This window comes from Notolepis coatsorum (assembly GCF_963971535.1).
Source record: "Notolepis coatsorum genome assembly, chromosome: 2".
Classification (NCBI taxonomy): domain Eukaryota; kingdom Metazoa; phylum Chordata; class Actinopteri; order Aulopiformes; family Paralepididae; genus Notolepis; species Notolepis coatsorum.
The window spans coordinates 151,244,019-151,270,705 of record NC_140166.1 but is presented as its reverse complement, the minus strand read 5'-3'; the positions used below and the strand labels follow the sequence as shown (position 1 = coordinate 151,270,705).

Genomic DNA, 26,687 nt, shown 5'->3' with positions numbered 1-26,687 from the left:
TCTGCTATATACAGGGTTCCCACAGACATTGCAAAATTAAAGTCAAGTACTTTTCCAAGCACTATTTTTCATTTGAACTCATTGGCCGCCAAAAACTAGTATTCTCGTGTTTCGTCGCCAACCGTTCAGTGCCAAAAACTAGTTTTCTCATTTTTCGATCCTTTGATATTTTCCCTTTGATCCCCATTCTAAACACTCACTTGGAGCTGCCTGTGTCTCCCTGGCACCGCTGCCTATGTTAAAATTGCAATGACGATCGAATCCCACAAGGTGGCAGTATCGCCTACCTTTTGAACTGGGGATATCAGTTGTCTTTCAGTACTGAGGTACCTCCGGCTGCTTCCCCCTCAAAGTGAATCAGGGCATAGCAATCGGTCAGAGATTTGATGCCTCAAACCTATTGTTTCCCGTATGATAGCCATGCCCAATATACACAAGTAATTGCGATCGCGATGGGACGAATGGGATTTATTCATTTTGGAGCACCTTCTGACTAAGGTAAGGTCTATTTTAGGTAACCTGCTGGTATTTCTTTTTACCTAAAACATGCTTTTGTATCGATCACATTGTCGTATTTTACCGAACCTAAAACATGCTTTTGGTAACGATCGCAGTTTCGAGGTAAAATACCCCCCCCCCCCCCCCCCCCCTTGATGATTTTGTGAAGAAACATATATATATGGTATATACCTTTTGATTTGGAAATATTTGGAGTTTCAGGTGTGCAACCCGAACGATTTGGTATATGCATATAAAGACTGGATTATTTTCGAAAGGGGCGATGTTTAGCGTGGAATAGCGCACAAACTAAAGTATGTAGAAATTAACTGGTTAGTCAGTGTTGGACTATAAACAATGCCTGTCAAATGAGCCATACTATTGTCTCCATAGCTATAATACAGAACACACGATGGGTCCGCAAACATCACGGAAATGGAAATAACGCTGGCGCCATTGAGTAGAGATGGGAAAACAGCGTGGTGGTAAATGAGTTAAAAGGGCATTTAAAAGGATTCAATTCACCTTTAAATGCTGTTTTTTATAGAAAAGAAAATCTGATCCAAGATTTATTCCAATATATCACTTGGAATTCTTCTTCTTGGAATACCTTCTGGCTAAGGTAAGGTATATTCTATGTCTATTTTAATTTCAAGTACTTTTTAAGCACCTTGTTAAAAAAAATTGGCTGTTTTCAAGGAATTCCAGGCCTTTAAGCACTTCAATGACCTTGTGCCAACCCTGTGTATATAAGCTATAAAATAACACCATCTACTCTGTTACGGTGATAGGTACAGAAGTGAACTCGGCGGCCTCGTGCTGGTCCGTCTCCGGGCAGTTCCGGTTACCGGTCCAGAACGCGGCGTGCAGGGGCCGCGTGAACGTGGAGTGGAAGGTGTGCAGGTGGACGGGTCTGCCGGGGGACACTCTGTAGAAGGCCAGGATACCGCCAGGGCAGTCCAGGTACATCCCTACCACGTCGGAGGCAGCAGAGGAGGAGAGGGCGACGACCGTCTCCGTGTCGTTGTGCCAGGCGGAGTACCCGCGCTCGGAGAGCGTCACGCACCAGGACTTCTCGTCACATCCGGCCATGTCGCGCGGGAGGCAGCCTCCCCTGCCTCTGTATCTGTACGTCGCGCCGACGTATAGCTTTTCCATCTGCATTACCCAGAAATGGCGTCCGGTCAGACGGTCTCTTAACACTATGCGCGTGTAGGAGTACAGTCCCTGGGCGGTGTTCATAGAGTACACGTCGATCGCCGTGTTGGAGTCCATCTTCTGAGCGTAGATATCTGATGGGGGAGACCATGAGACAATGTATCACACAATACGGTATATCACTAATGATCTTCATTCACGTTAGAAGTAGGGCTGTCAGTTTATCGCGTTAATTAGATACAAATAATGTATCGCCTGACGGCACTAGTTAGAAGGTTTGAAGCTGCATTGACTGTTTCTGATGATGAAGATTGTGTAGAAGAAAAGACATCATTATACGCGTAAATCCTCTAATAGTGGAGGGTACTCGAATAAAGGACGGGCCTCTTATATAAGCCGGGGGTTCGATACATGCAGACAAATACAGGCCGGCTTCCAATACAAGGTCGCAAAAAGGGTAAATGTTTTATTTTTTGTGCCTTGATATATAATGAGATAAACTCTTGCCAATGCAAATTAAGTACTGCCTCTCTCTACACTGACTACATTAACGTTTCCCTCGCGTTAGCATTAGCGTTAGCTAACGTTGTCATAGCCAGATCTGTGGTGTGAGCTGGATGACGTTGGCTTCGCTTGCAAACGTTGGTTAACGTTCGCTATCTATATGGCGTTGGCAGGCGGGGCTGGCGTTGTCCAGTTGACATTACAGATCATGATGGCTATGATAGCGTTAGCTAAAGCTACTGCATGTTATCATCAACTCGATTCGACTCAGGAAGAGAAGGTTCCACACACTAAATCGTCCCCGGACCCCGCAACCTATAGACAGTTCCAACTTCAGTGTGTGAATTACATTAATCCACCACAGTTTCACCCTGACAAAGCAAATACTCATGTGATCTGTATATGTTTATGTCTAAATAAAATCAATCAATCACAATTACAATTGGCCAGTTTGTGAAATTAAGGCCTGCCTTTAAGCCTCTCTCTAATAAAGGCCTGGTGCTCTTTGCAGCTGAGGTAAATACAAGACCTGTCCTATATTTGAGAATTTACAGTATATACAGTATATATCTGAATATACCTACTTATACACCCGCATATATCCCATATAACTCTGTATGATAGCATGTAATTTATTATATATATATTTATTCTTACATATACGTATCTCTCCACATCTGTCTGTACATACCTGCATATAATAATTTGTACATATCTGTAGATATCCCTACCTACTCTTACTACGGTAGTTACACTGCTGGCCAGTATGACTACAACCATACTGTCTTCATACCTGTATCACTGTCAGAGCATGTGAGCGGGTGGTTTTGAAGTGAGCGACAAAGTGGGTTTTAAAACGGGTCGGCACGACTTCCGGAGCGAGAGATCTCCTCCGCTCCAAGCCGCTCCGGGCCGCTCACACAGAAACTGATGTAGTACAATGCCAAAGCAACAGGTGGCGATGTACAAACATGAAGGCCATTTTCAACCAATGAGAAGGGTGAACCGTCACTCACATCCTGCTAAGTCCAAAGTAGAATCCGCCATCTTTAAATCACCGGGTGACTGAACGTAACATTTATTTTCAGTGAGAAACAAAGTCCAATAAAAAAAAAAAAAGGATACATTCACTGTGTTCTGCCTCATTTATTGATGAAACGAAACAAAACCAACATCAACACAATGTACCACCAAGAGCGGAGAGTTTATGTCTCTCAAAAAGCGAGAGACTGTTGTTGTTGTTAGCTTACATGCTAACGTGAATAGGATCGACCATAGCATTGTGGCTAGGCTAGATACTGTACCATATCTTAGTTGAATGGATAAACGTTATTTAACATTGCAGAATTGGTACAATACAATACGGCTCAATACAAACAATTGTTAAGCGGCCCAGGGGGTGCAGACTGTTGTAGTTTGGTCAAATCAAGCTAATTTACATCATGCTCCAAAAAAAATTATCTGCTGAGCGAGCTGTGGAGCGGGGAGCGCTTGATTCGTAAATGAAGGTGAGCGGTGAGCGACTTGGGGGGGCGGGCCAACATGAGCAAATGAGAGTGGAACCAGACGTCTAGAGCGAAGAGCGGATTTCTCGAGTGCTCCGCTCCACTCACATGCTCTGATCACTGTACATATTAATACTACGACTCTGTACATACATCTGATTATTACTCAGTAGTACTCTTTATATATTTCATATCCAGTTTAATCACATGTACATTGTATTATCACTATTGCGCTTTACTGTTACATTTGTACTCTGGTTAGATTTTGGTGTTTGGTTTGGTCGATTTTTCGGTTTGTTGTGCTGTATGATGACAATACATTTGAATCTAATCTCATTTATTGGTCGAGTCTAAATGGTTAAATTAAATGAGGTTATTATTGAACATAGTCTACATGGTCAAACATTTCTAATTTCAAAAACAGTTAATGCAGCTTAAAGTTGATCAACTGAATAAACCAGTTGTATTTATTTTATGATCAAGTGTTGTAGTCGAGTCACTAAATCTCGAGTCCGAGTCGAGTCTCGAGTCCCCAGTGTTTGAGTCCGAGTCATCAAAGAAGAGCCTGAGTCTAATCAAGTCCCCATTACCCTAGTCAGAGTCCAAGTCATCAAGGTTCAGTCCACTCCAAAAAAAAGGTCTGCATTAAACATAAATGACACAGCAGTCACCATTTCAAAGGGAGTTTATTCACTTTGTGACACAATAGCCAAACAAATGCACTAGGCATCAATATCGTATGCCAAATGATTAGGGCCTATTACAAAAAACTAAAACAATAGAAACCCTGTATTTATCAATTAACAAGTCTGAGTCCTCGTCTGCACCTTCCGAGTCCGAATGCAGTCAATGCTCGAGTCCGAGTCCAAGTTCAAGTCTGAGTCATCAGTGCTCAAGTCCAAGTCGAGTCACGAGTCCTGAAAATCAGTCCAGTCCCTTTAAACGTGCAGAACAACAAGCTTACATTTCCAGGGCCCTGGCTGCAGCCGACACTCCCCACCGTGGTCGACACTGTCGGGGACACAAGACACCATGAGACACACACACTTCCCACTCTCCAAGGTCCTCATTTACTAACAATGCGTAGAAAGTGTTCTATATTCTCTCCTACGCACGGAATTTAGAATGTCTCTACCCACAGACAAATCTGGATTTATCAAACATGCGTACACAGGTCGTCCCTGGACAGACATGCAGACATAAGAGCTACCAAATCCATTTCGAGACGATGGACCCAGTAGGCTACTTTGTTGGCATGTGAAAATAAGCAGAGAAAGCTTAATATCTTTATTCTATTCTTATTCTTAGGCAATGTGTTTTGTTATTCTTATTCGTGACTTGTTCTGTCTAAATGTTTAATGTGAGCGATTTGCAGTGTAAAATTTCCCTCTGGATAATAAAAGTATTTCTATTCTATTCTATTATATATATCTCCGTAGCATAAAGACAGTGCACATCATGTGGAAAAGTGACCATATCTCAGTGTAGGAAGCTCTGATCGACTCAGGCTTGGATTTAAATTGTTCGGGAGACTCATGTGCATAAAACCACCAACCATTTTTCTCTTAGTCTGGTTTGTTCATACAGAATATTGAAAAAATTAAGAGAAATTGAGATCAATCAGGATGTTTTTTTTCCAATGGTCTGGAATGTACTTGAAAGTACTGTGTTTTACTTTCACCACTTTCACAAAGGGCTTGAGTTTACAAAATGTTCTTTGCGCTATATATATATTATTCCTAAAACTGCTGCACTTTGTTCAAAATGGCATTGATCTGTTGGTCTGTGTAGTAGCTAATAAACAAGATTTTGCTACTTAAACGTATGTATAATGTACAGTATATTCATTGATTCACTCGTATACCAAAATACATTTGAATTGAAAAAGTTTGCTTTTCGCATCAAATATTGATGTGTTTAAAATGCGATTCATTTAGATTAATTAACTATAATTAATGATGGTGATGGTGCAAGGAGTAGAGGTACCAAAAGTGGACGAGTTTAAGTACTTGGGGTCAACAGTCCAAAGTAATGGGGACTGTGGTAGGGAGGTGAAGAAGAGAGTGCAGGTCGGGTGGTGCGGGTGGAGAAGGATGACAGGGGTGATCTGCGATAGAAGGGTACCAGCAAGAGTAAAGGGAAAGGTCTACAGCACAGTAGTGAGACCAGCTATGCTGTATGGTCTAGAAACAGTGGCACTGACCAACAAGCAGGTGGCGGAGCTGGAGGTGGCAGATATGAAGATGTTAAGGTTCTCTCTGGGAGTAACAAGGTTGGACAAAATCTAAATTGTCTACATCAGAGGAACGGCCCATGTTGAGCAGTTCGGGCAGAAATCGAGAGAGGCAAGACTGAGATGGTTTGAACATGTGCAGAGGAGGGAGGTGGGGTACATCGGGAGGAGGATGCTGGAGATGGAGCTGCCAGGAAAGAGGGGGAAGGCCCAAGAGGAGGTTTATGGACACAGTGAAGGAGGACATGCGGGCAGCGGGAGTGACGGAGGACGACGCAGATGACAGAAACAGATGGAAACGGATGATCCGCTGTGGCGACCCCTAACGGGAAAAGCCGAAAGAAAAATAATAACTATAAAGTCTCAAATGAATTCGATATACGTGCCAGTGAGCAGTTTGCTGATATCCCATCCATTAAGAACCAACAGGGGGAGGTAACCACTGACCCCAAAAAGATTAATGATACATTTTGCTATTTTTATTCAAACCTGTACAAGTCAGAACTAATCTTTGATCACACTGAGCTGGAGGGTTTTCGGCACGGTTGTGTAGTGGTTAACACTGTCGCCTCACAGCAAGAAGGTCCAGGGTTCGATTCCCGCTTGGGGACCAGGTTTCCATGATGCCAGGTACCCAGGTGGGGTATCTCCAAGGCCTTTCTGTGTGGAGTTTGCATGTTCTCCCCGTGCTCGCAAGGGTTTCCCCCCCGATAAGATAAACCAAATGGAAAAACATGCACAACAACAGATCGCTAACGCTGTGGCGTCCTTGACGAAGACGGGCAGGAGCACTTGGATTGGTCCCCGGCGCGCGGCTCACGTCGACGCCCTATCTGCTCCCGGCTGCCCATGGGAGGAAGGACGACGGGATGGGTCAAGTGCAGAGACTCAATCGCATTAGGCGACACAAGAAAAATTGCATGTGTGTGTTCCTGTGTGTGTGTGCCACCCATCGCGTGTGTGTGTGTCGTTTGCATGCCAAATAAAGACTTCCTAAGTCCTGCATTATTATTATTTCTTAATCAAGTCAATTTACCACAGATCACAGAAGATGACGCTAAGCGATTAGCTGCACCTATCACATTAGATGAGCTTAGGGAGGCGATTGCTGATACGCAACGGGGCAAGGCACCTGGTTGGGACGGCATAGCCTACCACCAGAGCTCTACCTAGCTTTCTGGGATATACTCAGCCGTCTGTTACTTTCAATGATTTTACACTCAATCAAAGCAGGGAACTTTTCCAGAGATGTCAATATGGCTCTTATATCCGTATTACTCAAGAAGGATAAGGACCCTGCTGATTGTGGCAGCTATAGGCCCCTGTCTCCTAAGATCCGACCTCAAGCTATATGCCAAGGTTCTAGCCATCCGACTTCAAAGATATATGACATCCCTGGTTCACCCTGATCAAACTGGCTTTATAAGAGGCCGCCTAGCTACCGACAACATCAGACGGTTACTTCACGTAATTGATGCCAGCAAAGATATCGCAACCCCTACAGCTGTCATGTCTTTGGATGCAATGAAGGCATTTGACAGACTGGAGTGGTCTTATTTATGGACAGTTCTTAGAAGGATGGGGTTAGGTGAAGGGTTCATTCACATGATCAAAATACTATATGCAGCTCCATCAGCCATGATCTTAACAGGGAAGATCTGCTCGCCACGTCTCACAGTCTTCTAGGCAGGGTTGTCCTCTTAGTCCAACATGGCTGCCATAAATGTGAAAAACCTGTATTTCTACTATTACCATGCCCATATCTGTACCCCCCCCCTCCCCATGGCCAAAGGAAAGGACACTTTAAATTAGAATAACAGGAACAGTGTATTGCACTACCAAAGCTAACTAGCATGTCCCATATGCTCTGTAAATAACTATGTACAGATACCGAGATGACACTCCATGTTACCTGTTACCTGTTTACTGCACAATGTTGTTTTTTCATTTTTTGATTCTATTATATGTGTACCACTGTATTGCACATCGTTGCGGGCAAGACCACCCGCATTTCATTGTATACCTGTATGCCGTGACAATTAAAACTCTTGACTCTTGACTTGACTTGACTATGCTGCTATGACACCAGAATTTCCCAGCAGGGATCAATAAAAAATCAATACAAATGTTGGCATCCCCGGAATCCCCCTCACCTTGCTCCAATCATACCTCTCACACAGGCACCAATTCATCTCCATCAACAATTTGCAAATCCCCCACTGCCCCATCACTCATGGTGTCCCCCAAGGCTCAGTACTTGGTCCCCTGCTCTTCATCCTCTACATCCTTCCACTTGTTCTGATTCTCCGCAAACATTGCCTCCGCTTCCATTGTTATGCAGACGACACTCAGCTCTACCTCTCCACCAAGACTATCACTCTAGCCACTCTTTCCACCCTCACCACCTGCCTCACAGATATCAAAACATGGATGCAAAATAACTTTCTCAAACTAAACTGCAATAAATCAGAAATCATCATTATCGGTCCAAACTCCCTCACCAGCCACACCCAGGATTTCTCCCTAAATATTGATGGTTCCATTGTCACCCCACTCATGTCCGTAACCTTGGCATCCACCCTTTCTTTCCTCCCCCATGTGAACCACATAACAAAAACGGCTTTCTGCCACCTCCGGAACATTGCTCGTCTCCGCCCCTCCCTATCACTCTCCGCTGCTGAAACACTGGTTCATGCATTCATTTCATCAAGACTGGATTACTGTAACAGCATCCTCTACGGCTCACCAAACACTATCCTCAATAAACTTCAATATGTCCAAAACTCATCTCCACCCGTCGCTCTGATCACATCACCCCTGTCCTCCACGACCTCCATTGGGTTCCGATCAAATACAGGATACAATTTAAAATACTTCTCATCACATTTAAAGCCCTCAACAACCTTGCCCCTCCCTACCTGTCCGACCTCCTCCACGTCACATGCCCACCCGTTGCCTTAGGTCTGCTGATGCCAACCTCCTAACACCTCCCACGACCAGGCTCCGGACCTGGGGTGACAGGGCCTTTGCTGCTGCTGCCCCCTCCTTCTGGAATGCCCTCCCCAGCCATATCCATGATGCAAACACCCTGATATCTTTTAAATCAGTCCTCAAAACCCACCTTTTCAATTGTGCTTTTGACCTCTAATTCTGTCGGTTTTATTTTATTTGTCCATGTATTATTTTTGTTCTGTTTTTGTTTTGCCATAGTTTTGTTTCTTCTACCCATGTAAAGCGTCTTTGAGCATCTGGAAAAGCGCTATATAAAATAGATGTATTATCATTATTATTATTATTATTATTATTATTATTATTATTATTATTATTATTATTATTATTATTATTATTATTATTATTATTATTATTATTATTATTATTAATAAAGGAATGTCTTATCTTATCTTACACAGAACCATCCATTAACCTCTAAAGTACCATATCCTACCTGAGAGTGTCCAGTCTCCAGTGTGGGTCCTCCAGGCAATCGGAGAACAGCCAGACTCCTGAGTCGCCTGGGTGATTGTAGCTCAGATCCAGCTCTTTCAGGTGGAAGGGGTTGGAGCTCAGAGCTGAGGCCAGAAAAGCACAGCCTTCCTCTGTGACCAGACAGCCTGACAGCCTATACACACACACACACACACACACACACACACACACACACACACACACACACACACACACACACACACACACACACACACACACACACACACACACACACACACACACACACACACACACACACACACACACACATTTTATTATTAGACAGAGGAGAGGTCATATAGTTTAATTATTAGACAGAGGATTGATTGATTGAATTGATTGATTGAAAACTTTATTAACAGATTGCAGAATGGGTACAATACAGTACAGCTCAATACACACAATTGTTAAGGGGATGCAGACCAGAGAAAGACTTTCGTCTTGTTTACATCAGGGTCCCCCATTTTCAATTCATCAGGACATATATGACATACATGACATACAGATAGACAGTACTGCTACATCTATACATTTATGACATACCAGATTTGCAAATACAGTACTGTTTGTGATACAAAAAGAGTCCAGAAAAGAGTATATACATTTGACGTAAAAACTGTACATTGGGTTGGGTAGGTGGGGTGGGTGGGGGAGGGGGGGGGGGGGGGTGTGGCTGTACATTAGAGGTGGGGTGGGGGGGGGGGTTGGGCAGGAGAGGTGGGGGGGAACACTGTACAACTGTACAAGCAAAACTGTACATTGGAATATTGACAACCATACTTGGTCATTTATTGGAGGGGGTTGGGTTAGGACATTTACATGGGCCAGTTTCGAATTGCAGTCTCCCGTAGGTGTTCTTTGAGAGTGTTTTTGAAAGTGGGTAGTGATTCACATTCATTTACAGCTTTGGGTAGGGCGTTCCTCATTGATGTGGCATAATTGCGAAACGTGTTTAGTCCCTTGTTTGAGCCGAATCTGGGTTTAACATGATTTGTGGAGCTCCCTCTGGTGTTGTGATCGTGGTATTCACTGACCTTTGGGAAGTATTTTGACATGTACATGGGTACCTTAGTCGTGTAGTGTATCTTGTAGACCAGGCCCATTGCAAGTTGCTGTACTCTGTCGTCTACTCTAAGCCATCCTAGGTTGTCAAAGTGGGCAGGGGTGAGGTGGGTTCTAGGAGTAAGGTCAAGCAGTAGTCTGACCAGTTTGTTTTGAGATGTTTGTAATTTTGTTTTTAGCGCCTTTGAGGTGCTTTGGTACCATGAGGTGCAAGCATAGTCGTAGTACCCTTGTATGAGTGCTCCTGCCAGAGTCTTCAGGGTGTTCTTGTTTACCAGAGAGGAGATTCGGTACAAGAATCGAGTTCGTTGGTTGACTTTTTTTATTACATTGGATGCCATTTTGTCACAGGAAAGATTTGCCTCTAGGATGGAGCCCAGGTAGGTAATTTCATCTTTCCTTGTGACAATATTGTCACCCACTGTAACTGAGAAGCCGTCGGTCTTGCTGAGTTTCTTATTTGAACCGAAGAGAATGGACTCTGTTTTGCCCATGTGTAATGATAGTTTGTTATCAGCGAGCCATATGCAGATTTTGCCTAGTTCAGAGCTGAGGGTTTTTTCAACCTGTAACTTGTTCTTGTCAGAGACCAGCAGGGCTGAGTCGTCTGCGAACAAGAACAAGTTGCAGTCACAAGCTGACGACATGTCATTTGCATAAATTAGGAACAGTAGCGGTCCTAGTATGCTTCCTTGTGGAACACCACAGCTCACTGTGGGGGGGGGGGGGATAGGGTAACGTTTACCTCCACCATCTGTTCTCTCCCCTCCAGGTAGGATTGCATCCATCTCACTGATAGACTATCAAAACCCATTGCTTTTAGCTTGTCAATCAGAATGGAGGGATTGACAGTGTCAAAGGCTTTTTGTAAGTCCAGCATGACCATGCCGCAGTATTTGCCCGCGTCCACCTCTTGTTTGATGTGGTCGTTCAAATAGAGAAGGCATGTGTCAGTGGAGTGGGATGTTCTGAAGCCAGATTGGAATTCGTAGATTAGATTTTTTTCCGCTAGGTACTTTTCAACCTGTTCGTAGACTATTTTTTCCATGACTTTCGAGATGGAGGTAAGAATAGAAACAGGGCGGTAGTTGCCTGGGTCTAATTTACTGCCCAGGGCATATAGAGATTTATTATTAGACAGAGGAGAGGTTATAGAGTTTAATGATTAGACAGAGGAGAGGTCATATAGAGTTTAATTATTAGACAGAGGATTGGTCATATAGTTTAATTATTAGACAGAGGAGAGGTCATATAGAGTTATTATTAGACAGAGGGGAGGGCATATAGAGTTATTATTAGACAGAGGGGAGGGCATATAGAGTTTTATTATTAGACAGAGGGGAGGGCATATATCGTTTTATTGTTAGACAGAGGAGAGATCATATAGAGTTTTATTATTAGACAGAGGATAGGTAATATAGAGTTTAATTATTAGACAGAGGAGAGGTCATATAGTTGTATTATTAGACAGAGGAGAGGTCATATAGTTTAATTATTAGACCAAGGAGAGGTCATATAGAGTTGTATTATTAAGACAGAGAGATCATAGAGTTTTATTATTAGGAGGGCATATAGATGTTTAGCATCTTTCTATTGTGTTTCCTCCCCCCACATTATTTGAGCAATGTTGCTATTTTTATATACCCCCCACCCCTATGTAAATGGTTTATCCCGCTATGAGCGAATACGTTCCCATTGACCCAATGAGATGTCTTGCTTTCTATTTTGTACACAGTGCGGTTTGCTTTGGAATAACACAATTCCCTTCTCATCACTTCTCATTCCTTCTCATACCACTGCTATGCTGATGGGACTCAACTCTTCCTGTCCTTTCCAGTGGTGAATATTCATGGTAGCCAAGGGAAGCCAAGCTTCCCCAAAAATATAAACAGTAAACAAATAAAAAAATTTAAATTTAAAGAAATAATTTTTTTTATAGTTTACAATAATAAAGAAATCGTTATTTTTCCTCTCTGTGTTATAATAATTGTCTCCCTCCTGGAGAAATTAACCGAACGAGCGAAGAATTTGCCCACTCTCTCTAACACTGTCACTGACTGAGGCAGCCCATACTGACTGACTGACAGTCTGCGGCCAGCCTGGTACCATTATTTTGATTGACATTTGGAGGGTTTTTGGACGCTAGGCCGTTTTTAGTTTTTGTTTATTCGTCCTATTGCTTATTTATTTTTTATTTTAGCCAATAAGATTCGAGCTGGGTCGGGCTTAGCGCCTAAGCCTTAACACGGCCCAGCATGGTTCTAGGTTAAGGGGCATTTTTTCTAATTTGGCTTCTGCCCCCCCCCCTGGCCAATCAAATCACATTCAAATCTAAACATGACCACAACGTCATTGCCTCGCGGGCACATTCGAATTCTCTAGTACAGTAGCGTTGCAATCATGGACGAGGATATATTGTCGACTAGCTTGCTTGCTAGCTAACATTATGTAACGTTATGCAAGTCTTGTGAATGTCTAAACAAACGGCATTGTTTGATTGATTGATTGAAAACTTTATTAACGACGCAATGAAGCATATAGCACTAGTTAGAGGGGAAATTCGGATTCCTCTCTCGGATTCATTCATTGAGCAGCAACTTATTTTTCGCCGGCGGGACCTTTACTGGGGACCAGCCAAGCACACCACTGTGGATATTTTTAACAAATTTAACAAATCCATCTGTCCAGGAGGACGACACTATGCAGTACACTACTGGCAAGAGAGAGAGAGAGAGTTCACCTTATGTAAACAAGACTAAAGTATTTCTCTGGTCTGCATCCTCTTAGCAGTTGTTTGTATTGAGCCATACTGTATTTTTAATAGAATTTCTTTTAATAACTTTTTTTTGGCATCCTCTGTTATTTTACCCACGCGACGCCACTGGTCCTTTCCTCCCTCAGATACCCAAGTCTCTGAATGGATCTCATCCTACCTGTCCCACATTTCCGGCTGGATGACGATCAACATGGGTGTAAAAAGTACCCAGAAATTAAGTGCGAGTATGGTTACCGTCTCAAAATCGTACTCAAGTAAAAGTCAGAGTATCTGGCTAAAAACACACTTGATTAAAAGTAAAAAAGTTTCTACTTTTAAATGAACTTAAAGGAACACTCCAACATGTTGGGGAATTAGCTTTGCCATCTACCCTGGAGTTAGATAAGAAGATACATACCTTTTTCGTCTCTGTGCATGCATTATGCGTTGGGAACTAGGGATGGGTACCGTTCACATTTGAACCGATACGGTACCGGTACCTGTGAATAGATACCGGTACCCAACGGTACCTTTTTTCGGTACTTTAGTACCTAAAATTTTAATCTCCCTACCTCAGTTGTAAAAAAAAATCCAAACTTAATATTTAATAAATAAATAATGTATTATTATTACTTTATTATTATTTACATCTTACTGATGTAAAGCACTTTGAACTGCAATCCCCTGTATGAAAGGTGCTATACAAATAAAGTTATTATTATTTATTTAGAACAACATATATATATATATATATATACACACAGTCAGTCACACACATATCAAATAATTCTTTTCATATGTATTATCTGCGAGACAGCGCCAACATGCAACGAGTCGAAATTCTCCGCCATCTCAACTGCAAGCAGGAGCAGTGTCTCTGTCACTCTGCATGTCGACCGCTCCACTGTCTGTGTGTCAACTGAACTTTGCTTTGGTCCAATCACATTCCCCCACCCACAGTCTGCGAATCAGAGGCAGAGTAGGGCGGGTCTTCACGACATATTTGGTTGTCTCTCACCTGGGGCAGTGCAGAGAGTTATAATGAATCTTTTTAGAATGCTCTGGGGCAGTGTAACGCATAATTATGTTTATTATATATATCTATGGTGTAGCGTATGTTAGCAGGCCTCCGTCATCTTACTACACTTAGTAAGTAACTTACTAGGTCTCATGCTTGCTCGCACACACACACACGCTCTCTCTCTCTCGCTCTCTCTCTCTCTCACTTTCACTCTCACTCGCGCACACACACACAAAGTGCCAACGCTTGGTTTGCACAAGCTGAACCGCTTAACGTGTGGTTTCGTTTTACGTAAACTAAATAAATAACCGGAAATTGGCACCGTTGGATCTCACTTGAATCGATACTCGGTAGTACCGACGTGTTTTGGTAGGGACCTTTAAAAGTACAGAATTCGGTGCCCATCCCTATCGGGAACGCCCGCACCATTAGCCTAGCTTAGCGACATTCACTGGATGTAGGTGTGCCAGGGTAGCCTAGTTCCCAAGACTCAACTCAATCACTCCAAATACACTAAAAATACAACTCCAAAACGTTACTGTAAATGTTGTGACCTGTGTATTTACCACGTGGAGAAATAAAAAAAACTCATTTCCGTTTTCTAAGCAGATATATACTCTGAATATTTTTTTGCCAAACCACTACAGTCTGGGTACAGTGATTTCACGTCACCAGTGCTACTTTCTAACGTCGAGGCCAGTGTTCACATTTTCGTTTCATTCAAAGGATCCGAACCTATTGAAGCTACAGTATGGCTACTCGCTCTGAACATAGATTCCAACACACCACATGGAAATAATCAAGAACGCTCAGAGCATTTTGCACAAGATGACTATTATGAAGAAATGCTACATAGATACAGAACCATGGCGATGTTTTATGAAGGATACGGCCATCCCATCCATTGGCATCGCACAGAGAGGAGAAAGTGAAACACTGGAAACCATGACTGTGCTAAGTTTTCATTTATGTTTTTAGATGGAAGGCTGTATTCCATCTGTCTAACGATAGCGAATATTGTGAGATTGATGAATAGGACGTAACTTTGCTGGACTATCCTAGTATAATCCTCAGCTGTCCCTGCATCCCTTTTGATTGCTACTTTCGCTTGCTGACTGGCGTTACATAATGTAAGACCAACAACGAGACTAACATTAGGCTACTCGTAAATTGGCTAACCTATTTTGTTTACTCAGGAGTTCAGGTCATATGAACAGGTAGGCCTATATGACCAAAGAAAAGAGCATAAAAGTGTCTTCATTGTTTAGCCACAGTTTCTATAGGCTACTATCACCAAGCCTGCTTTCACCCCAGGCATTACAGAGCACTGCTTGATCTAGCTAGCTATACCAAGATGCAAACCGAATTTGCCTGATGCCATTACCTTTCCATTATTCTACTGTATTTCAATAATTTGATCTAATATGGTATTATTGTTTTCATATGCCGATGAATGTGTGTGGGATCAGCTGTAATGAATTGCATTCCAAATATATTGCCTTCATGTATGTATTATGAATAATACTTTTTTTTTTATCCATGCTCTGTCATTTATCAATTAGGGTGAAGTCCAGCAGGATCCACCAGAAGTCTATCACATTCAACACCCCAGAAGGGCCTACTGCAGAGTTCAGACTCCCACTCACTACTAGAAACTACTATCACTGAGTGTGTCTGACTCTCACCTAAACGGACAACGTATAACGTGGGAGTCTGATGTTAGAGGATGTTAGATCATAATGTGAAAAACTGTGATTTTATGTCTGCACGTTTGTCTTTTTTCTGTTGTGAAGCACTTTGAGCTGCAATCTTTCTATGAAAAGTGCTATACAAATAAGGTTTATTATTATTATTATTATTATTATTATTATTATTATTACTAAGCTAATAATATGTCTATACTACTATGCATTCAGAGTGAAGCACTGAAGTTTAGCACTGCTAGACGAACAATACCACACTTACTCTTAGCCCCAGAGGTGTACCCCCTTACTCTTAGCCCCAGAGTTGTACCTCCTTACTCTTAGCCCGAGAGGTGTACCCCTCCTGCTCGCTTGTTGTACACAATCTCTACGTTGCTTTGGATAAAAGCATCAGCTAAATGACTAAATGTAAATGTACAGTAGATATATCGCTGCAAACAGGTACTAGTTTTTAATCAACACACCAAATGTACTGTACATATTGCTCATTCATCCGTCCTCTGTCATCAACCTTACAGTTACAGTGGTGGAAAGTAACTAAGTACTTTTAGTCAAGTACTGTACTTAAGTACAAAAACAGGTTTTTTAAATGGTCTGTTGAACAGGAACACTGACCTGAGGGTCTCCAGTCGACAGTGTGGACTCCCCAGTCCAGCGGAGAGCAGCTTCACTCCTGAATCCCGCAGGTCGGTGTTACTCAGGTCCAGCTCTCTCAGGCTGGAGGCCTCGGAGCTGAGAACTGATGACAACTCCTCCCAAGACTTGTCTGTTAGGTTTTTAATTTCCTTCAACCTGAAAATAAATAGAATAGAACAGAATAGAATGTGGCTACAAATGTGTGCGGGGGCTACGGTGGCTCAGGAGGTATATATATATTTTTTAATATATTTATATCCAGTTTAATCACCTGTACATTGTATATTACTGTTGCAGTTTACTGTTACATTTGCCAAACCTCTTTTCGTTGTACTGTACTTGTGCTGTATAATGACAATACATTTTAATCGAATATAATATAATCTATTAAGATCATGGTGAAATTAAACAGTCTGAACTGACCTGAGAGTCTCCAGTCTACAGTGTGGACTTGCCAGTGTGGCAGAGAGCAGCTTCACTCCTGAATCCTGAATCCTGAAGTTGTTACTCAGGTCCAGCTCTCTCAGACTAGAGGACTCGGAGCCGAGAATCGATGATAACTCCTCACAGGATATATTCGTCAGGTTGTTTTGCATCAACCTGAACAAAAACAAATATAATTTAATATAGCTAAAAACGTGTTATGTTAAAGGTCCCATGTTGAAGAAAGGAAGACATTCAGAAAACTGTGTCCATTTGGACTTACGCATTGCATTTGGGTGGTCCTTGACTTGCATGTCTCCATTTTTCAAAGCAAGAAAAACATTGTGTCTCACTCGTAAACATTCTCTTCATCACTAAAAATTAGGGCTGTCAGTTTATCGCGTTAATTAGATTAATTAATTACACAGCAAATGATCGCGTTTATTTAAAGGGGCTATGTACTGCTATTCCTAGCACTATTTGGGCAACTTTACACAATTCCTGTTAGTCTATTGAAGACATTTGTAAGGTTTTTTCAAAAAAAATTCATTGTTTTATATTTCTAATCAAGTACTCAAAACCATAATTTTTCAGCCTCAAGATTTCAGTCTGTTATGGCCTGGCTCCGCCCATAAGCACTTTGAGTGACAGTCAGTCCACACAGTCTGCACTGGTAGAGAGAGAGAGAGAGAGAGAGAGAGAGAGAGAGAGAGAGAGAGAGAGAGAGAGAGAGAGAGAGAGAGAGAGAGAGAGAGAGGAGGGAGGGAGGGAGGGAGGGAGGGAGGGAGGGAGGGAGGGGGTGGGAGAGAGAGAGAGAGAAAAAAAGACAGGCCGTTATTGACAAGGCCCCCTCTCTTCCTCCCTCCCTCTCTCTTCCTTTCTCTCCCTCTCGGTGATGAGAGTCCGCGCTGTTTTTATTTATTTTTTTTATTTTTTTTTAAATCTCCCGTTTGCGGGTGTGTGGCGCGCTGCAGCCCCCCCCCCCCCCCCCCCCCCCCCCCAAGTGCTCTCTCTCTCCCCATGCAGAGTATGAGGAAATGGTTTCCACTCGCTGTGTACAGTCAGTATAGGTAGAATGTGGGCGGGCATTAGCTACAACCACAGAGCCAATCACATCACTGTCTGCTACCCAGCGGCCGTATGACGTATATAACAGCCGTTCAAATCAAAATGGCCTGATTTACTGGAGGAGGAAAGGGGCTGAGCTAGAGACTGAAAAATGACATTTATAGTACATGTCACCTTTAACTCAAAATTAATTACAAAAGAATTTTCTTTTCTTTTTTGAAATATTTTTCAATCTCATTCATTCCATAAGAACGTAGAATACACATTTACAGACTTTTTTTAATATGTCCATTTGCATGTTCTTGGTATCTGATTCTAGGGACATCTATGGATCTCAGGGAATGTATTACCAGTGTCAGAAATACTGTGTCTGTTACTAGGCTTGAGTAAATTGTAATGAACCAAATGAGAATATCAATTAAAAAAGATTTCTTTAACTGTGAATAACACCATGCTAAAATTGACCAGACCTGAAAAATCTAAGCAAATTAATAAATGGAAGATGATTAGGCATAAAAGAAAATATTGTTTGTTTCCTGTTGTCAGTTAAGGCCATGGGGAATTTAATTTATTTAATTTTTTATTTTATTCTTTCACACGGCGACTATGGATAGGGAATTTCTTTATTTAATTCAAATGTTCACAACAACATGGATGCATGTACTCTGCCAGCATGTTTAATATCCATAATACTAAAGGTTTGACTAAGATTTCTATGAAACTTTATTGTATTTGAAAAAACTCATAAAATAAATTGGGTCGCACCTAAATCGGCAGGGTCGGTCGGCAACCGGAAACAAACGTTTAGGTCTTAAACAGAAGGTTTTGTAGATACAGTACTGAATTCTGCCATCCGGACACATGCCATTTGAAATATGATTATAGAATATAGAATATCAGGTCTAAAATGGGTATGCGATTAAAATGCGATTAATTAGATTAATTAATTACAAATCCTTATCTTTTCCCACCTAAACGGTTCACTGAAATATGTTTATGACACCATTTGAACCCTTTCACTGCCACACTACTGAATGGTTAACCCTTTCACTGCCACAATACAGAAGGTTAACCCTTTCACTGCCACACGACAACCGTATGTAGTGTGATAGTAAAGGGTTAACCTTCTGTAGTGTGGTAGTGAAAGGGTTAATGTGAGAGATAAGATGAGCAATTAAAGGGCGACTTCACCGAAATGATTGATTTTTTTATTTTTTATTGATTTTTTATCTCTCTTTCTCCGATTTTTCTCTGTTTTCTCCCCTTCCCAATTTTAGTCGTTGTGCCAATTCCCCCCCCCCCCCCTCCCCTACCTGGTTGTTGTGCGCATGTTCTCCTACTGGTCGGTACAAGGGAACCCTGAAGTATCCGCACGCTTCCTCCGACACGTGCGGCGACAGCCAGTGGCTCTCTTCTCACCTGGCAGCGAGGGCTCTCATTGGTGAAGTGTAACGCGTGGGAGGTCACGCTGCCTTCCTCAAGTCCTGCCTCCGCTGAGCAAGCGCCCAGACCTGACCTGTAGGCGTCGCTGTCCACAACGCCAGTTTCCCACCCACGGCTTCCCTCCCCCTAACCCAGCCAAACAAGTTAGTATAGCGATCAGCCCAAGCCAAGGCAATGCTGACTCCGGGAGTCGAGACCGCAGTCTCTTGCATTGGTGACGAGCGCAATCTTCACTACGCCACCTGACCGCCCCATGATTGATTCTTTTGCACATAATCTCACACATTCCAAAACAGTTTTGCACACATTCATTTAGTTTGAAAGTTAGTGAGAGTAAACCAGTTTGAATAGGGCCACCAGTGATGTCATCGGGGACATTGAATCCTTGTGTTGCGTTAATTACAGCACCATGAAATGATGTAGATAAAAAAATACCTCGTCTTATAGGGACTGTTACCTTATCATCTCATTGAGCTGTAATTAACACAACAGGAGGATATGTACATATCATATCATATTGCATTCTGCTATAATGCCTGAATTTCCCAAATAACTTATTACTCGAAGGCTGATCTGGTCGCAAACACTCTTGTTAATTCGAACCAGACTTGAGTACTCAGGATAATTGCGCGTGGCCGCCTCAGCTGAAAAGGCAGCAGATGTCGATCCCCAAAAACCATGATTTTCTAACGGGAAGATATCGCAGACAAGTTAAATGCATGTCTATAGGCAAATGTTAAGTCCCTCATTACCCCAATCAATCAGATTATATTTCTTTAAATGTGCCTGCTGGCAATAGGCTTAATGGAATGAATAATCGAATGAGATCTTGCTAGCGAAGATAATTACTTCAACTCTTTCAGAATAAGTAGATAAAAACAAGCCCAAAGAGTATCAAATTGATACGAATGAATAGATACTTATGAGGATATTATGTACTATATGCGCTTAGGTATATAACAATAGGAGTAGTTACATTTATTTTACATTACATTACATTTATACATTATTTGGCCCTTTGAGGGCAACCATAATGCTGATGTGGCCCTTGGTGAAAATGAGTTTGACACCCCTGATTTAGAAGGCTAATGTTCAACTCACCTAATGAGATGGATGGGCACTAGGCTTGGAGCACAACAAGTCCAGTCTGGGTTTAATTTTGGAGACAGCAACTCATCCTCTAATGTTTTTTCGCATAGGTAGGTAGATCCAAATGGCGGATAGCTGTGCGTATTCCCCCTCAATTGATATCCAAAACTTGGACTGAAACACTACTTTTAAAGTTTGTTGCTTGATTTCCTCTGGGAAATACTTTTTAAACTGTTCAAGAAGGGCTTGGAGGTGAGTTATAGACATCCTCACTGTGTTCATTTTCCTCCATAAAATCATCAAGCTCTGGAAACATAAATCTGGCCCATTTCTACTCCAGCGCTCGAGTTTCCTTGTGAACGCTTGTATTTTATCATTGAATAACAGGATGGTTGTCTTTTCACCTTGTAGTGGCAGATTAAGTCCATTCATTTGAGCAAATATGCAAGACAAATATGCTAGCCTTGTTATCCAGCCGGGATCGGAGAAGTGGGCAGTGAGCTGGAACGCATTCTCCATCAGAAACAAGCGCGCCTCATCCCGCAGCTCAAACAGATGTTGCACGCGCCGTAGCTCTGACGTATGTAGGAAATCCATAGGCAAAATATAATTTATTATCACCATTTCATGTCTATTATTTTAAATTTCAAAAGAATTTCTTTTACCAGTTTAATGTGTTTTAATTGTTTTTATTTCTATTTCACACATTCTATGAAATCAATACATTCTGGAAATCATCTCGCGACCCCCCCCCCCCCGGGGCTGCTCGCGACCCCTCTAGAAAAACTAAGCACAAAAACATTATTCAGAATGGTATAATGGGAGAGGGCGGCCGGGTAGCGCAGCGGACTAAGCGTCTGTCTACCACCACAGAGACAGTGGGGTCGAATCCAGCTGTGGTGCCTCCGGCTTGGCCGACCGTCCACACTAACACAATTGGCAGTGTTAGCGGGTGGGAAAGCCGGCGAGGGTGGGTCCTGGTCGTTGTAAAAACAGCGACTCCTACAGATCGGTCGGGGCGCCACACGTTACACTCCCCCAGTGAGAGTCCGCGCTGCCAGGTGAAAAGAAGTGGGGATTGGCTACACATGTGTCGGAGGAAGCATGTGCTAGTCTCCGCCCGCCCAGACCGACGGTAGGGGGCAGAGCACGCAACGACCAGGTAGGGGATTGGGAATTGACATAACGACTAACATTGGGATGGGGGAAAGATGGAAAAAGAAAGGGGGAAAAGTTAAAGTAAAAGAAATTAAAATAATGGTATAATGGGATCTCTGAGGAGCTTACTAATTCCCGGAGGTCAATGAGTTAATAATATTATTCATCACTGAGTGATATTATTCTTTATTTGTCTGTTTACAAATGTGACAGAAGCAGAACACACAGACAAGAGAAAACTTCTTTGATGATAAAAATGAAACAGTCTGAACTGACCTGAGAGTCTCCAGTCTACAGTGTGGACTCGCCAGTCCGGCAGAGAGCAGCTTCAGTCCTGAATCCTGCAGATTGTTGTCACTCAGGTCCAGCTCTCTCAGGCTAGATGGCTCAGAGCCCAGAATCGATGATAACTCCTTCCAGGAGTTTTCCGTCAGGTTGTTTTGCTTCAACCTGGAAAATTTAATAGAATAGATTAGAACAGCGGTTCTCAAACTACAGGTCACGAACCAAAGTGGGGTTGTGGGTAGGTGACAGTAAATTGGCAAGTAAAAAATTGGCAAGTAAAAAAAATAAGTTCTGTTCGTGCAACATATATAGGCTAAATATGCCTCGTTTTATAAATGTGTATTGATAACATAGTGCTGTAATAAAATTTTCTAATAAATATGCATGATCAACTTCAACAACGTGTGCTTTTATTTTGATATTCCTTAATTCCACATTGAAATTACACGATATATTAAGTGTGGGGTCCCCAAAAGAAATCCTAAATAAAATGGGGTTGTGGTATAAAAAAGTTTGAGAACCCCTGGATTATAATAATATTATTATTATAATATTATTATATTATGACTACAAACGTGGTGTTTAAAAGCTACATTTTGAAGGTCTCTTTGTCGTCTCGGAATTCATAAAATCTTTACTTTGTCTTTATTTTATATTTTTTTATTTGGTGGAATTCGTGGAAAAGTCCCCTTCAATTGCAACTGTAACTGAGGGGTACAATTCCCTGACTGTATTACTAGATATGATACGTACTACCACTACCTTTGTACTTAATATTCGGCCACCCAGTACACGGCATAAATATATTATCATGAACACTCTCACGTAGATGAAACGGATCCAACACAAATGTACGAATTAGAAACAGGTCTTTATTTCCTACACAGCGATGGTGTGTAGAATAAGCACTTAATCACTTAATTACATTTATGAATTGAAATAGTATGCACTTTTATGGCAAGGAGTATTCGTCGGTATATCAATAGATAATGTCCAATCTCTGAAGGCGCAGGTGGTAAATATACGACCTGGAATAGTTAAGGAATAACAGCAATGATACTTTAATGATTATAGGCTGGATACACTAGAGGGGGTTAATCCGGTCGCTTGTAAGCCGACAGGAGTAGGAGGGGGGGGGGGGTAGAATCCAGCTGCCTCGTCCGGCCAAGGGTATCCCAGGAGAACCCACTGTAGTGCCGTTCAATGCGCCGGCGATCCTTGGACCACAGATGAAAGCAGGTGGACTCTTTGTGGGCCGGCTCTCTCCAGTCCACGGGGGAGAGATGTGGAGAGACCTCGTCTTGCAGAGCGTCTCCTCACCTTGCGTCCTCTCCAGGGGGGGGGGGTTCCAACACACGGTAGTGTCGGGGGTCTTTATCCATAGAATAATCAAAGTATCCAAAGCATAATCCGTGCCTGGGAAGGCGGGCTGTCGTCGGTAGAATAATCCGGTATACAGGTCCACTCGCTCGTCGGCTCTGGGGCTCCTCGGGTGCAGCTTCACATAGGGTCAACCACCCTGGGTAAGCAGCCAGTTCTCTGCCCGAAACGATGGGGTACTGACTACGGTAGTATTCTCACCGCACGAAGCACTATATATTAACAGACTATTATTAGCTTAATAGACTATGTCCAACTCGACGATATAGTGCCAAATATGACTATTCAAATATTAATATACACGATGTCTCAATACCGATGGTAGGCCGAACTTGGCCTTACTCCCACACGTGGCATCGCGGGGAGGCTTTACGTCTGTGACTCTATTGGAGGGTAAGAAACTGGACTGAAAAGAAAGTCCTACTTTAGTAGCGCAGTATATATACGCACTATGAACAAATAGTCCCATTAGTGGTGCGGTAGCCAAATTCCTACGCGGAACTAGGACTTGTTCGTACATGTCGAGCGGTACGTTTGAACTGGGTCTGAGGGGTATGGCAGCCTGGCACCAAGGTCTCGACCAATAGTAGAATGGAGACTATTATGGGATGTTTAGTAGGCTAGAATGGATATTCAATGCATATTGTACAAGGAATATACAAGGGATATCAGGGAATATTAGAGAATATACAAATACAATTAAATATATATATATAAATAAATATATATATTCGGTTTAATCTGGCCCTTCACAACAGCCACCCCCTGAATAGGTCCCAGACCTAATCAGTTAAACGGAGACAGATTAATCGCGTTGTCTATTTACACATAAGGGTTTGCTGTAGGGGTCAGTCAACTTCACAAAGTCATAGGGTTGTAGGGTCATGGTCATCATCGATTGTGTCTGGGAGTCGAGGCAGTTCTATGAGCCTTGCCACGGGATGGGTGTAAGTGCGACCCTGGACGAGCACTTCAGCTGCTCGGACCTTGCCGTCGGCACCGGTGATCACTTTGCTTACGCGGCCGGCCGGCCACATAGCTCTGGGCAGTGATTGATCAATAATCATGACGACTGTTCCTTCTGTCAAATTGTCTCTCTCCTTTACCCACTTCTGGCGGGTCTGTAGAGACGGTAGGTAGTGCAGTAGGAAACTGTTCCAAAACTTGTCGGCTAATACTTGGCTGTACCTCCACATTCGTCGGCCGTTCGCTTCTTCAGGCCGGTACATTGTCTGGGGTAATGTGGGATCTAGCCGCACCATCAGGAGTGTGTTGGGGGTAACTGGGTCGATATCCGCCACATCACTGGAGACATATCCGAGGGGCTTCGAGTTAAGTACTCCCTCAATCTCCGTGAGGACTGTCATTAGGACTTCTTCCGCCACAGTCTGGGCCCCAAGTACTGCGTACAGGGCTGTCTTTATGGAGCGCACTTCTCGTTCCCAAGTGCCACCGAAGTGGGGTGCGTTTGGGGGGTTGAATTGGAAATCAACCTGTGCTGGAGCGAGGTGGGTCTTAAGTTCTGGGCCCATAGCTTGGAAGCTCTCTCTCAGCTCTCTTTCGCCGCCTTTAAAGTTTGTCCCATGATCGGACAATAGGGTAGACGGTCTTCCTTTCCGTGATATGAATCTACGGAAGGCCATAAGGAATGAGTCTGTGCTCATGGTCGGGAGAAGCTCGATGTGTATCGCTCTGGTGGTCATGCATTTGAATACAATACCCCACCGCTTCTCGGTTCCTCTTCCTTTCTTTATGTGCAGCGGGCCAAAGCAGTCCATACCCGTTGAGTGGAATGGCTTGTCACCGATTCGGAGGCGACATGGAGGAAGGTCAGCCATCCTTGGTATGCTGGGCTGCGCGCGCCACTTGCGGCAGTCTAGACATGTTCGTTGGAAGCGTCGTACCGCCTCTCTTCCTTGTAGGATCCAGTAACGACGTCTGATTTCCGCGAAGACTCTTTCTGCTCCTGCGTGATGTACATCCTCATCGTATTTCTTTATAATCAGCTCTGTGACCTTGTGTCGGCTGTTCAATACGATCGGGTATTTAATGTCATCCGGTAGATTGGGGGCTCTGCGTAGGCGACCACCCACTCTGATGAGGGTGTGAGCGTCGCTCTCGGGGGCCAGGTGAATTAATCTGCTGTCGGATGGGACGGGCTTTCCTCCCTGTAGACAGGCCAATTCATCGGGGAACGAGTCTCTCTGGGCTCGCTGCAGTAGAAGCAATTCTGCTTCCTCGTAGTTAGCCGCTGACATATCAGCGGGGGACTTGCACTCCGGGTGGTACCGCAGGAATGTTCTTTGTTGTGCACTCTCTATGGACGTGCAATCGTTTATGTTAGGGTCGGTGGAGGCTACGGTGCTCAATCCACAGAACACAGACTTCTTAATTTCCACCTCCTCTGGACTTGCTTCCCTCGGGATAGGCATGGGCCACTGTCCTTCCGGGAGTCTTAGGAATGCGGGGCCGTCACTGTAGACATTGCGACGGGTGAGGTCATCCAGGGGCATCCCCCGGGTGATGACGTCAGCTGGGTTCTGTTTTGTATCAACGTAGCGCCACTCTGTTTCTCCGGTTAACTCTTCAGTTAAGTCTTGAATCTCGGTGACTCTGACTCCCACGAAGACTTTGTACTTGCATGAGTCCGATTTGATCCAGGCGAGTACCGTCGTGGAATCTGACCACAGGATTGTTCTAGACACTGGTATGGTGAGCTCACGTTGGATGAGCGTGGCTAGGTGCGCTCCGGCTAGGGCTGCGCAGAGCTCTAGACGTGGGATAGATTGTTGCTTGCGTGGGGCTATTCTCGAGCGGGCGAGGACAAATGCTGTGTAGATCTCTCCCCCCTGGTCTTGGGCCCGCAAGTAGGCTACTGATCCGTATGCGACCTCTGAGGCGTCACTGAAGACGTGTAAGTCCATTTTACATGTCTCTGGCCTCACCGTGGGTGGGAAGTAGCTTCGGCGCATATTAACGCCTGGGAGTGAGTGGAGCTCCATCTCCCACTCTCTCCAGGTGGATGCAAGGTGTGCGGGGATGGGGTCGTCCCAGCCCTGGTCCTTGTCCCACAATGCTCGTACAATCATTTTTGCCCTGGTGGTGTACGGTAGAATACATCCTAGCGGGTCATATTGTCGGGCGAGTGTTGTGTACACACTCCGTCTGGTGGTCGGCGCCGCCGCCGGCCTTCCCTGCTCCGTAGTCAGGGGCTTGTGTCTGTAGTGAAGCGAATCTGTTTTGAATCGCCACACCAATCCCAGGGTCATCTCCTGGGCTT

General features: G+C 43.5%; 1 protein-coding gene across 1 annotated transcript in view; it reads right to left on the bottom strand.

Moving 5' to 3' along the window:
• Nucleotides 1-672: 672 nt before the first annotated feature.
• LOC311224101 (NACHT, LRR and PYD domains-containing protein 12-like) overlaps nucleotides 673-26,687 on the bottom strand; it is a 52,183-nt gene continuing 26,168 nt past the window's right edge. Inside the window, exons 6-11 of the mRNA XM_084308923.1 lie at nucleotides 22,019-22,192; nucleotides 16,985-17,161; nucleotides 16,541-16,717; nucleotides 9,344-9,517; nucleotides 4,630-4,676; nucleotides 673-1,790 (exon numbers count right to left, since the gene is read on the bottom strand). Of these exons, the coding sequence (XP_084165049.1) occupies nucleotides 1,270-1,790; nucleotides 4,630-4,676; nucleotides 9,344-9,517; nucleotides 16,541-16,717; nucleotides 16,985-17,161; nucleotides 22,019-22,192 (1,270 nt within the window). The 3' untranslated portion in view covers nucleotides 673-1,269. The remainder of the gene's footprint in view (nucleotides 1,791-4,629; nucleotides 4,677-9,343; nucleotides 9,518-16,540; nucleotides 16,718-16,984; nucleotides 17,162-22,018; nucleotides 22,193-26,687) is intronic.